General features: G+C 37.0%; 1 protein-coding gene across 18 annotated transcripts in view; it reads left to right on the top strand.

Annotated features, from left to right (window-relative positions):
• Positions 1-14,697, top strand: part of map4l (microtubule associated protein 4 like) — a 42,586-nt gene that overhangs the window by 9,681 nt on the left and 18,208 nt on the right. For 11 of the 18 annotated variants that reach the window (XM_084412422.1, XM_084412434.1, XM_084412435.1 and 8 more), the window contains exons 3-6: positions 6,440-6,550; positions 6,644-6,733; positions 6,848-7,042; positions 9,642-10,721. In XM_084412422.1, the coding sequence (XP_084268548.1) occupies positions 6,440-6,550; positions 6,644-6,733; positions 6,848-7,042; positions 9,642-10,721 (1,476 nt within the window). The remainder of the gene's footprint in view (positions 1-6,439; positions 6,551-6,643; positions 6,734-6,847; positions 7,043-9,641; positions 10,722-14,697) is intronic. The other 7 variants (XM_084412425.1, XM_084412423.1, XM_084412429.1 and 4 more) reach the window with 1 other exon arrangement.

Below are 14,697 nucleotides of genomic sequence, written 5' to 3'. Positions count from 1 at the left end.
ATGTGTGCAGCACTGAGCTGTATATAGATGCTGGTATCAGCAGATCTGTCCATAGCAGATGTGACGGATACTTTTAATAGCTTCAGTTCAGTGCAAAGATATGAAATTCAATTACTGCCTCCATTAAGAGAGAGAAATGCCATTTATTTGATGTTACTGTAAAGATTAGCACTCTCGTTATGGCAAGGCTGTTGCATATCACAGTTTGCATATAGCAAAAGTGTGTGTTTCTATGGTGGTTTCTCATCAGATCATTGTTGCTGGAAAAAATAGAAATTACTAAGCAAGTTGTCAGTACTGACAAATACATTACGGCCAGCTAGCAGGCAGTATATTTTCCTGCCACGCTTTTTCCACTGAAAAGGTTGTGTGAGATAATAAAGCTTTTTTTATTGACAAAGTAATAAAGATTTATTGAAATTGTAAGTTGTCTGTTGACAAGCGCTTAGAGGCTCATTTCCAAAGAACAAAGTACAAGTAAGGATGATTAATCAATAACCATGATGCTATTAAAGGCTGTGAAACTTCTTGGAAAGATAATAATATTACACATGCAGTCCATTATCATGTATTTTCATCTTGCGTCTATAAACTGAAGAAATAATTGGATTATTTATTTGCAAGGCTCTTGTCCTCATCTACTATGATATGACCTTTCTTTTTCAATGGATAAATGTCGAAGACATCAAGGGGAATTTATATTCTAATGTGTGTTAGGAATATATATATTTTTTTCATATACTTTAACTGTCATTGTGCAGTATAACATACAATTGTCAGTTTAATATTTTTTAACATCTGCTATAATAAATTTTACTTGGGTTACCATTAAAAAAATATATATATGCTACAAACAGTGTCCATTTCTAAAAGGATTTTAGGTTTGAGATATGTGGGAACGTTGATATACTGTATGAAGACTTGTCACTAGTCTAAGTTTTATTTTTAAATGGAATACTGTACATTTTCAACAAAATGTAGTTAAAGGGATAGTTCACCCAAAAAATATGGGCCCCATTGACTTTGGTCATCAACTGTTTGGTTACTGACATTCTTCAAAAAAATCTTCTTTTGTGTTCAGTAGAAGAAATAATTTCATACAGTTTTGGAACAACTTGAGGGTGAGTAAATGATGACAGAATTATCATTTTTGGGTGAACTATCCCTTTAATATCTTTAATAACACCCTCTCTAGTTCTTATTGAAATACTGGTCACACTTTATATTAGGTGTCTTTAACTACGATGTATTTATATTTAAATTAATCATTTGATACAATGCACTTATTGTGTACACACATGTTATATTGTACTTATAGATATATATTTTTAAATACATGCATGTAATAACACCTGTAATACATTTTTGTAATTACATCTATAATTACACTGTTGACCCTTTCCTTACACCTTAACCCACCCTTAAACATTCCCATACCACCAAACCTGTCCCAACCTTACCTGTATCCCACCGCAAAAGCAGCAAAAGTAGTATGCAATAGAATATGAACACAATAAGTACTGTATATTGTACTTATTTTTTGATGTAAGCACATAGTAGTTAAAGACACCGAATATAAAGTGTGATCGAAATACTGATCAAGCAAATACAGAAATAAAAAGCTTTTGTCAACTGAATAGTTGGCATATAAACATGACTTAGTAAATGGAATATATATATATATGGGCCATTCTACAGAATTGGTGCAAAGTCAGAGTTGGAAACATCTTGAAATTTTTTTGTTTTTTCCCACAAATTTTGCATGTATGCAAATTGTATAATATCCAAGGTACGCTTTTCTAGTAATTGTGCAGTTAATTCTCATATTGTATTTTCAGAAAATGCTGGAATATTTTCCTTCTCCCCAAATTTGTCACTACCGAAACACAATATTAAATAATTTATTAAGAAGGCTTATAATGACCTATTAAGATTTTGTTTACATCTACCTTATAAATATATTTTTTTCTATTTTTAAAAAATATTTTTACTGGTGAAATCAATAAAGATTATAATTTTAATAATATTTTAAGTGTGATTTATGAGATTTGTTGTATTTTGAACCCAATCTTTCTTTGTAGAAGGCATAAAGTTTATCGTACTGATTTCAAAGTTAAGGATTCATTAGTTTGAATATGCATTGAACCAAACACTATCATAACATCTTAGTTGATAATTCAATATACTTTATTTTTGACAAAACATCCCATGTTACGGTAGTGACTGCACATTTTTGGTAGTGACAGTAATGTTTTGGTAGTGACCACAATAATTAGTTTGCCATGGCTGAATCAGACTGTCCACATTTTATGTTAATATAAATAAATAACTATGATGCACATATGCAGTCAGTACATATAGCAGACACACATCTGACAGTAAATATCTTATAAGAACACCTAGAGCTATTCTATACTTTGGGTCTTGAGGTGCAAGTGAGAAGAGGTATGCTCCTAGATTTTTCTTCCCAAAAAAACAACAACTTACAATGTAGACTCAGAACCACTTTGTTTTATTTGCACATTTTAAACATTTTGTTTATGAGTCATTCAGATAAATCTCCAGAACCACTGAACTGTGTGTGTGTGTGTGTGTGTGTGTGTGTGTGTGTGTGTGTGTACATAAAACATTAATTTCAGAAGAATTTTCCTCATTCAGATAAATCTCCAGAACCACTGAACTGTGTGTGTGTGTGTGTGTGTGTGTGTGTGTGTGTGTGTGTGTGTGTGTGTGTGTGTGTGTGTGTGTGTGTGTGTGTGTGTGTACTGGTGTCTGATCACCCTCACTGGAAGTACTAGGTGGTGTGGAAGCCCTGCAAAATGTCTCCACCTCTTTTTGTCTTTTCACCATCATCCTGTGTCTTTTCCTCCATGCTTTTCTGACATCTCTTTGCTCCCTGTCAGGTAATTCACTGATACTCTTCAACTTTCCTTCTTCCCTTCGTTTCTTATTTCTTTCTCTTTCTTTCCTTAAGTATTCCTCGTACTTCACTGGGTCTTCCCTCAACCTTTGTTTGTATTCTCTCTGTCTCTCTGTTGTAGTTTTTCTATTTTTTTTAGGCATGTTGGTGTTTTATGTCATTCTCCCTGTCAAGTTAATCATATAAATTAACATTACTGACAACAACCTTACACCTAAGCTAGTATCATGGACTGCAACCTTAAGTAATTGTAACCTCATTACATTACAGAATTTTAACAGAATATTGCATACTAAAACACTACTAAAACATACTACAGTAGTAATTATTTGCATTACTGTACTAAAATGTAGTTTATTCCTCCAAATAAAGGATTATGTGTTCCCTTTTGTCACTACCAAAACAATGTCACAACCGAAACTTCAAGAAAATGTTTCGGTTGTGACTGTTTTGGTAGTGACAATTTTAGATACTTTTGAGCCTAGCTCGAAGATGCTAATCAGCACATGGTTAGCAATCACTGGTCAGAACAGTTGAACACATATAACAACTAAATTTTATGGAATAACATCCCAAAAAAAATTCTCAATAGCAGAAAAAATGAGTTTGGTAGTGACATTCCTTAAAGTTACACACAGATTTTTAGACTTTAGAACACATTTACCTCAAAATGATGGGATCAATCTACTCACCATATAGCACATGAGAGAGAGGGACACAGGAATATTTCCTGATCAAAAATGTAGGAGTGTGGTTAAAATCAGTCTCAGCCAATGGACTACAACATTCACTGTTTTGGTAGTGACATGAAAATGCGGGACATGTTTTTTTTGATAAAGTTTCATGATTTAAAAATAAAATATAAAATAAATATTTTTTTTAACTTCATTTTTTTAAAAAAAACAAAAATATTTTTTTTAAAACAAGAATGGAAAAATTTGCAAAAATTTTTTCAATATCATTTTCACAAGTTGAAATTTAGGGGTTAGGGTTTGGGACAGCCACCTCCTAATTGAAAGTAGCCCATAAATTATGATTTTATATATATAAAGCTTACTGATATCTTAAATATTATTGTGGGTTTCAATAGATAATTGAAGGATCTTAGTAAACATCTAAGATTTTAATAATTAAATGCTTTTCAAATGTGTTTTTTGGATGAGGGACAGCAGTTTGCACCAATTCTGTAGAATGGCCCATATATATATATATATATTTTTTTTTTTTATGGACGTCAGTGATGTTTGGTTCTAACTGTTTGTCAAAATATCTTCTTTTGTTGATTTCTTCTTTAATTAGTTGATTTGTTTTAACACTATTTCTGTAAAGTTGTCACACTGTACTCATTTTAACACAAAACATGTAATATATAGAAAAACTATAGAAAAACAAATATAATACATAACATATAATATATAATATCGATAAAAAAATTAAGAAATGCAGAAAATTGTGTAGTACATCTTTCATGTTTGTGTGCTTTTGTAACCATATTGCATGTCAGAGACTCCCTGGTTCTTTGTCTGTGCTTCTGGTACTCTCAGTACAGCACTGGTTTATGACATTATGTAAGCGATTCTGTGCTGAATGGGATGTCTGCTCCCCCCTTTTTAACTGCAAAAGGAGGCTCTCTACCACAGCATGACTTGACAGTCTGTACCTCAAGTGCCTTGTGTCTGGGACAAATCGACTATTTTTAGTTCCTCTTCCATTTAGCATGTTTTCAGGTTCATATGCTTCTCTTTGTGAGGCTATTGCTCCTGCTCAGGTTTAGTTTAGTACATCATCAGCATCTCAAAACATAAAGAAGATGTAAAATGTGCTACCTGATGCATAAACATACAAATAACCTTGAAGACCCATTGGGGTCGATTCCCCTCTACTTTATCAACATGAAACACAAAGGCCTGGCTGAACGATTCCTATTGCATCCTTGGTAATATAACAGCGTGACTCACAGTGACATGTATACCAGTCCTGTTCCACAAAGAGGATAATTGCATGGAGCTGGTGCATCCCAGCCCTGTGGGAGCATGATGATCATTAATCCAGGACTGGTATCTGAGCTAAGGCTGGTTCAGTGCTGGCTCCTCTTGTCAGTCAGTCTTGATGCTGACAGAGTGCTTTGCCTAGGGAACGTAGAGCAGCCTCAGCTGGTTGTGTAACTACGGTAACAGGCCTGCAGTCCCAGCCTGTCCCATCGTCTCAGCATCACTTATCTCCGCTTGCCCTTCTCATAATGTCTAAATATCAGAATGGATGGGAGCAGGCCTATTTTCATGGATACCCCTCCCCGCTGCCTTTGACAGTGGACATATTAATCTAGACAGTCAATCAGATTTCATGAAAGTTACTTGTTTACAGGACCTAATTAATGTCACTAAATCACTTAGTTACCAATGAGGAGTGTGTGTTCATCATTCGAAGGTGAGTGTTGTGAACTACTGTATGTCCAAGCAATTTGGCATTTCAAAATTACAATTTAAAATCATTATTAAACCATTTATGTTTTCGATTTATTCGTTCAAAATGCGATTTATTTATTTTTGTATATAATAAATTTCAACAGATCATGAAAAATAACTTCACTACATTCATTTAAATTCACAGATCTTTTGGGACCAAAAATGTGGTTATTAATGCCACTTCGTGTCGGCGCCAATAGCCCCATGGTTAACGCGCCGACATATAGCGCAACTGCGCCTCTGGCGACCCGAGTTTGATTCCCAGCTCGAGGTCCTTTGCCGATCCCCTTCCCCTCTCTCTCCACCCCACGCTTTCCTGTCAAAATCTCTACTGTCCTATCAAATAAAGGCACAAAAAGACCAAAAACGTAACTTGCAAAAAAAAAAAAAAAAAAAAAAATTTAATTCCACTTGGTTATTAATAATTAGTAAAATGCATTACAGTTCTATTAAATTTTCAGTCTCTGAAGATTCAATATCCTGGCTTTTACTCAGCAGATCATGTTTTAAAAAATAGTCAGAAGGAGCTCTTACTATTTTATGTTTGAAGACTCGAGGTTTTATAAATTGGCAGGAATCTTTAAAGCATTTTGTAGGTCTGATTATACCTCCTTTTTTGTCTAAAATTCAGAAGACTACCTGTCACATTTTTATTTATTTTTCATGACAAATAGTAAAAGTACATGAATATTTCATATTTTCACAAGCTCTTAGCTAACATACAGTAAAATACAGTAGCTAGTGTTTGTAGTTATTGAAGAAATTGTCATTTTTATATGCTAATGTCTTTGGTGTTGCCATCTGTAATTAAAAAAAAAACATCACACCTTGAAATTTATGAAAGATTGATGCTGAAATTACAAATGCTGCAAATGTAGTACCATTAAATGTAGATCAAAGATCTTTAGCCCTTTTCTTACTCTTTGATTGTATTCTTTAATGAATTACATAGCTTTTAAAAAGCCTACAACATTTCCTGCACAAATCTCTTGATCTTTAGTTTTAAAATTATACACTAATTCAGAGTACATTTTTCTGTTTTCTCTTTTCTCAGGGTCTGGGTTTATGTCTGCAGGCCAGATTGGAGGCCAACGTCAGGACCCTCAGGGAGAGATCCGTCCCAGCCCTCCTGGACAATATGTCCACAAACATGACTTTCAATCAGGTATGATCATTGCATATGTCAGGCTTGTGAACTGAATGAAGCAATTCAACAAAAATCCAATCATGTACTAGATATTAGTCTTTCTAATTCCAGGTCCAACATCAATGATTGGAATGCCTGGTCAACTGGGAAACCAGCAGATGGGATCTACGGTGAAGGATAACAGCATGGACTCCTTTCTGGGTAAACACTGCAGTGTTTGATCTTGTTGACTTCAGACCGTGGGTTCGATTCAGTTAATTTCCTCAGGCTCTGTTAAGTTTTAATGCGATACCGCTCTGCTGCTCTATGCTTCAGGGTTCTCTCAGCCTGGGATGAATATTGGTATGAATATGAATGTTGGCATGGCCCCTTTCCAGAGCTCCAAACCCCCCAGCATGGTTGAACCTCAGAAGACCTCACCCTTGTTTGCCAATGAACCACCCAAACCATCCCAGATAACTGCTAATCCAAGTGAAACAAGCCCTCGTAACAGCCAGGAAAATTCTGCAGGTAAAGTCTATCACCACTTAAGGCACCTCAATGCAGGCTAGAACAGGTAAGACAGACTTTAAACCCAGATATTAAGGTACTGAATGATTATTATGTCACAGAATGTCTCTATGATCTCAGCTCTCATGTCATTCCACTCTGTCTGGTCAAGGCATGGATGCCTCATCAATACTTTTTCATAACACAATTACTTCATACTTTTCATGGTCAGTTACCTCTGATATAAGAGACCGATTTTACTGATCTGATCAGCAATAGTGAGGATGTCAGCTGTGATATTAAATGCCATGAGTATATATAGCCTACCTTGAAAAACAGACATTGACTTGACTAAATATCTTGCACACTGTGATGTCCAGATAAAATCCAAATCATAAAATTACGGATCATAACAGCCAATGATCATTATTCAAAATTGGTCCTTTCGATACCCGTCAGATCTGCTTAATCTTCAAGTGTACATTTATGGTGGAAGGCATTTTAAAGATTTATCCTCTGCCTCTCTGTAATATTACTCTTTGAGCGTGATGGCCATGAAACTAAGAGAGAAATGTGTCTTCTGGCTCAGAGCCAGTTTAGAAAGCCATTTCACATTTTAGACAACATATCTGAAATATAGATGTTACTGCCACTCAAAGTGACTGTTTATAACCATTTGATCAGTGAAGAGGACAGGCATGGGTTAGTGATCATATTATGTAAAACAGAAAAATATAATTAGTTTAGGTCTAGAAATTAATTTATTTCTTCATCTTGATATGCCTTGATGGATGGACTAATGCTACCTTCACGTGCTATTGGAAATTTCCTACTTTCCACTTCTGAAATCGTGAATACGAGCTCATCGCATTCACATTTTGACTTGAGAGGGTGTTCATGTCCATTTTTTTAACTAGGAAACTAGTATTTACGATAATTCCAATAGCACGCGAAGGCAGCATGCAGTCTAGTTAAACATAATCCAAATTTAGTTAATAATAGATTTTGATTCCTTTTCAATGTAATATGTTTTGATGTTGTCAACCATTGTGTGTTCAGTGTCTGTCTTGTTGATTTTGGTTCATTTCAGTGACATCCCCTCAGTGCTGGGATTTGTATTGGGTATTCCATGTCATGTGACTCTTCTCTGTTGCTTTTCTTTGAGTCAGTCTCTCTGTGACTTGCCTCTGTTGTTATCCCTGCCTGTTATTTCTCCATGAGTTAATTTGCCCATTTGCACTTTCACTTGATGTGCTCTCAGGTGAGCACATCATAGTCTCAGCACATTCTTTCTCAGCCACTGTTGAAACTATTACACCCATTTAACTGCTCTGTGCTGTAAGTATGAGCATGATACCCTCAGATATGTTATCTTACAATAAGAACTTATTTAGGAACGATAGTGATAGGCCTTTATCAGGATGTAACAAACAGACATACAAGAATTGAAAAGTCATTTTGTTTCCTAGAGCTGTTTAGTTTATCTGCCAACTTTGAAGGTTAATTCACTACTGGGGAATTTCCACTGGGTTTTCTTTTGTTCTGCAACTTAAATTACAAACAGTCATACATCAAACTTGAATTCTGAAGTTGATAATAAGTTGCTAGATAGGGAATACAACAACTGTCCAAATATAATGTCAAGCATAAACACTCGACTTGTTGTTGTTGTAGTCTCTGTTAGTAACTTGCTAGCAACTTAGGACAGGTGTACACAGTACAAGTTCTGGCAGTCAGGAGGTCACAAGTCCTTGCAGACCTTAAAGCAGGGGTTCTCAGCTCTGGCCCTCGATGTCCACTTTTTCTGCAGAGTTTAGCTCCAACCTTGATCAAACGTATCTGCCTATAACTGTCTAGTAATTCTAAAGAGCTTGATTAGCTTGTTCAGGTGTGTTTGATTAGGGTTGAAGCTCTCCAGTAAAGTGGACCTCGAGGGCCACAGCTGAGAACCCCTGCTTAACAGTCTACCTGATAATCATACAGAAGGCTCATGGTCCATGACACATCTGTACAACCTTGGAAGTTCTGAGGGACAACACATTTTTCACATACATTTTTGTACCAATTTTAGCATTTGAAAACATTGTTTCAGGTGAGGACTGCATATGCTTCATTAACAGAATTTTGGGATCCGAAGCTAGAATGTGCTAGTCTCCACTCATAATATTTCACACAATGCAAGCTGGACCATATGAGCATCAGCAGTTTCCACATGATGGGGAGCATGTATATTTAGCTTGTAAAACAAAATGTGAAAGTCTCCTCAAGTAATGTTACCCGCAGACCTTTTAATCATAAAAATAACTATTCTAAAAACCCACTGGAAATTCCTAAGGGAACCCATGGCTAATGCTAATTATCTTCTGAGTTAAGGACTACATATTCAATGATTCTATTCATTGTGAATTTGTGAATAGTGAATTTTGTCTGTCCTCATATCACCTCCTAGTGTAACGCACCATATGATGCAAGTGATCAGTGGTTCATATAGGTAGCTGACCTAATGTCTCTTTGAACACTTATTCAAAGCTTTTATGAGTTGGAGATGCACAAACTTTGTTGTCCGATCATTTGTATGGTAGTCAGTGACACTTCCTCTTCCTCTCTGTACACAAACAAGTTTGTGGGAGCCCTTGGACAGGTGAGGAAATGCTCTCAACGGAGCAGTCCCATGCTTCCAACAAGGCAGAACAGAGGCGCACTGATGCCTTGGGTTCCCAGAGTCAAGATGCAGCGTCTGGTGAGGAAAAGTCCATTGAGGAAGGAACCGAGAAGCAACAGAAGCGGAAAAAAAAGAAACGCAAGAACAGGGAAGAAATGTATGACTTTCTGGACAGTCTTGGTTCCCCAGACTCAGAAGAGACTCCTTCCGAAAGCTCCAACCACGACTGCCCCTCTCCTCCCAGTAAGGATGAAGAGATTTGGGAAAGCGAGATCCAGGAGAGAGGGGGAGGACGCATCATGGCCAGGAAGAGCAAGAGCAGGAAGAAGCTTCCAGAAGAATGGAGTGCTCCCTCAACCGTAATGGACATGAACTTTAGCGGCCCTAATTTGGGTAATTTTAAGCCCCCATCCAATGCTAGCATAGATCAGGGAAGTACACCACCCTCACTCACTCCTGAACCTCTGCACCTGACAGACACCCAAGCATGCAGACCACAACCGACCGGGCAGGCAAACACCTCTATATTCTCAAATTACCCCAGCTCCACTGCGAATACCATAGATGACTCAGCATTCAAGATTGACAGGGATATGCTTGATAAGGATAAATCTAAAGATGATATTAATAAGACTAACCTAGAGTTGCCTGGTATTCACCGTTCAGATCAGTTACCCATGGACTCTAAGACTGACCCTACTTCACCCAACCAGAAGTCAACCCTTGCCCTCAGTCCAACTCAGACTGTTATGTTCCTTGACTCTGTGCTGCAGGCACAGACCCCAGATGCAAGCCCCCCATCCCAGAGCACCCCTGTGAAAACCCCCCTCCTTCACACCACTGCCCCCACTGTGACCTCTGGCCCACTGTCCGTCGGCACAGACTTCCCTGCCTCTCAGAGTGCACCAGCTGTTAGTCACTGCACCCCAACAATTCCCCACAGCACTGCAGTGAGCTTAAACTCAGAAGCTATGCCTTTCATCCCATCAATCACAGAGCAGCAGGAGCCCCCGCTGGCACAGCCCCCCCTACTGGAAGGTTGGTGATAATGAAGACTATATGGAGATGATTTACATAATGCATGGCTCAATGAAGTGGGCCCTCCTCTGCTTAGCTATATCTGTAGCAAAAAAAAACTGTAGCAGGTTACTGCTAAGTACTCCATGCTTTTCTTTCTTTCTTTCTTTCTTTCTTTCTTTCTTTCTTTCTTTCTTTCTTTCTTTCTTTCTTTCTTTCTTTCTTTCTTTCTTTCTTTCTTTCTTTCTTTCTTTCTTTCTTTCTTTCTTTCTGTCCTTCTTTGTGTCAGTCCTCTATAGCTTGGACCTCTGCTGCATGTAATCCATTCTTATAATAAAGATGACAAACATTAAATAAACATTTCAATGCAGTCATAACACACTGATCGCTATGCATCGCGACTGGCAGCCAACTAACTGTTACTCTTTAGTTTACAATCATCTGGATTTCAATACAATTTCTCTTGGTCACAGCATCCCTCAAAATACACATGTCTTGTAGATGTGTGTCAACTAGTCAACTGTCTATGTGGGATTTTACATTTGCTAATCGTTCTGTGGGTGAAAGCTTTCTGTATGTCACTCTTTGTCATCTTATGCTACATGACTCTTTATTCTGCTTTTTTATTCTTGTTCAAAACTGTCAATCCAATGTTTATGAGATTAAGATGTCTGTCTGCCAATTCACCTGCTACACATAGATTTTGAAATCTTTAGATTTAGCTCTTCCATACCCATAACCTTTCATTTCTAGCAGTTGCAAGTATGTGTTAATGATGTTCTTTTATTCTTCTTTTCATGTTCATCATTGTTTGAACAACACTGTACATCAACCAGGTAAGAAAATCTCATTATCATTATCAATGAAGTGTGGGTACAGCCCCTATCAGTAGTATATCCATTAATTATTATTCAGTTTTCTTATTAAAACCTTTATATGGGTGGTATCCAGCATTCTCAGTAATCCCTGACATTGAATATGAAACGTTGGATTGATTTAGTTTAGTTTGAATGAAAGAAGCTTTTAACTTAATGTGAAAAGAAATGTTCCATTAACTAAATTGTTTAAGTAAATTGTTCAAATAAACAGTTGATTCAAGCACATAATATTTAAGAACAGTTATTTTTAGTTGGTGGTATTTATAGGCTGAATTCATACTCCCTATAGTATTTTTGTGGCTTTCTCTGTCTTTCATCTCTCTCACACACACCTCTCCTCCTCTCTCTCCCATCCTCTTGCAACAGCTCATGTAAAATTGATGGCTCTGCCGTTCGCCATTATATAAGACTTACAGAGTTGTTCTTTTTATAGCAAGCGATTAGGGTGTGTTCAGAGGCGTTTGAGAGGTGCTGTGCTCCGGCAGGGATATTGAGAGATATTGAGTACTGGGCGGTAGCTTTAGATTAATTGCTCAGAAGATCCCTGGTGGCGTCTTTAATGACGTAATGAGTCTGGAAATTATTTGTTTTTTATCTGTTCGGGTTTGTTCACCAAGCTAAAGTCACAAGAGCAAAAGCAAAACTTGATGAAATGCTTTTGCATGTAATACCACTTCCTGCTTTGGAGAAATGTATTGGTTTATTTCCTGCCTGTTGTGAGCAAATGTGATATTTTTCTGCTCGTCTTCTTTATGAGTTATGCATAATTAATATTTGCAAATGCATTCAAATATAATTTGGTCACTTTTCAGCTAGACATTGGCCTGTTGATTTGTTTGACACAGCACTTGGTCTTCTCTGGATTTCAGTCTTCAAAATGCAAAAAATAGGAGATGCCCCACTTGGCCCTTTATTCCCTCCCTTTACTCGCATCAGCCATCTCGTCCTTTCTTGCCCTTGCTCACTCACTTCCTCTCCCTCCCCTCGGGTGGTTCCGACCACACAGGACCCTAAATATCAGCAGCTGCATTGACGGGGAGACTGTTGCTATGGATATGGGAGGCGGTTTCCTTGGTGATGCAGCGAATAGGACCTGCCAAAGAACAAGCTAGGGTGTAACTGTAGGATATGTTCCAGAAATAGAAACTCTGTGACATCCCGATTACTCAATGAGCATACATGTTCTACCCCACGCTGAATGTGTTAAATGCATTTCTAATGCTGTGTTTTCATTACTGAAAAGAACATTGTGATAGAGGTTGGCACTAGCATAAAATTGCTCCATTTGTCCAAAAGCTCTATTTATAGTCATCATGAAACTCTTCTGAATATATAATATAATATAATATAATATAATGTAATGTAATGTAATGTAATGTAATGTAATGTAATGTAATAACTTTTTGTATTCAGAAATGGTCATTGCTGTGCCCATGTTAAATGCATTAATTTATTGTCTAAATGTCAAATAGTGACAACAAAAAGGATTATATAGACAAAATTGTTTTGTAACAGTTAAAAAAGGACAACAATTCCTTAGAGAATGTACCACAATTGAAGACTAAAAATGCATAACCAAATGCAACAGTGACAGAAAGTTTTAATATCCTCTGTATATTGAACCATATGATGTGGTGCAGTGTGTTCTCAAGAGAATGTAAACAATAAAATACATCTGACATGTCCTTATGCAACAAAATCCATTCACAAGAATCTGGCCCATTATAGAAATGAGACAGGCAGAGAGAAAAGATTCCTTTTATATCTGTCAATGGCCTGGAATGGCTCTGCAGTAGATGCATTGTAGTTTGTGTGTGGAAAGCTCACTCTAATTAAGGTGCCTTAACCAATCAGATCACACGCGTATTACGACATCACACTCTTCTACTCAAGTCTGGAAGGGCGGATGCAGTGGATTTTGCGGTTTTGTGGTGTCTCTGGTATAATTTTGAAAACCACAGTTTTTACTGCTCACATTTTTCATGGTAGGACTACCATGTAATTAACTGGTCGAATAGGTTACCTAATATAGAGGTTTAACTGTTAGTGCTATTTCTGTGCAGATACACACTGTAAAGTTCTGAATAATGCAAAACTTTTCTGTTGTGACTGATTTTGGAAGTGATTTATGTAGCTGAGTTTAATGTTTTTTTCATGAATAATTGTCTTGCTTGAGATAATCACCAGGTGTTTGTCATTATAAAAAGCATAATTTCTCAGAGACAGAAGACAGTGCGAGGACATGACTGAACGTTTTTTTTTTTTTTTTTGAAGGGCTAGTGTCTGAAATCTGATTTATCTGTTGAGTTTAAGAAAAATAGTTTTTGATGCTTTCTTGCCCTCAACAAGCCACAAACACATTGTGATCTGAATGCACAAAACAAGTTTATCCATTGCAAGTAAATATGTCTATACTGGGTCACATTTTCTTTTACCTTGTGTTGTTCATGGTGTTTAAGGATGAGGAGATGTCTGCTGCTACCTGTCTATGTTGGCATTGGTTTGACTGGCTTGAGCAGTAAATACTTTAGAGTTTGATTGGACACAGAACTTTTGGACCCCATTGTCTTTCATTGTATTGGCAAATACATTCTTTAGAGTGGATTCTTTTGTTTTGCACAGGAGATAGAAAGTCCTACAGGTTTGATAAAACATGAGAGTGAGTAAATGATGACAGACTTTTCATTTTTTGGTGAACAATCCCTTTAATACACTCTCATAAGGAACATGGGGCCATATTTACTAATGGCTCGTTTCCATTGAGCGGTACGGTACAGTACGGTACGCATTTATTTCCGTTCCGACTGTCAAAAGTTGTGAATGGTACCAAAATGCCGAACCATACCGTACCACTTTTTGGGTACCCTTCCGTTGGGGTACCTAGCACAGTGGTACGGTACTAAAGGGTGGAGCTAGACTCACTGCAGGACGTTGATTGGTTGACAGAGAATCGTCACTTGCACGTGCTACAAGGGGAATGACAACATAAGAAGTGCCATTTTTTAATATACAGTTTAAATATAATACTACTGTTACTGTGTCACGAAATGTAATTTTAAGAGTTTTTCAGGCGAGAATGTAGTTGTTTAAAGCTCAAATCTGTGGTTTATTTATAAAGA

This window comes from Rutilus rutilus, assembly GCF_951802725.1.
Source record: "Rutilus rutilus genome assembly, chromosome: 6".
Taxonomy (NCBI): Eukaryota; Metazoa; Chordata; class Actinopteri; order Cypriniformes; family Leuciscidae; genus Rutilus; species Rutilus rutilus.
This window is presented reverse-complemented; position numbering and strand designations above follow the sequence as displayed.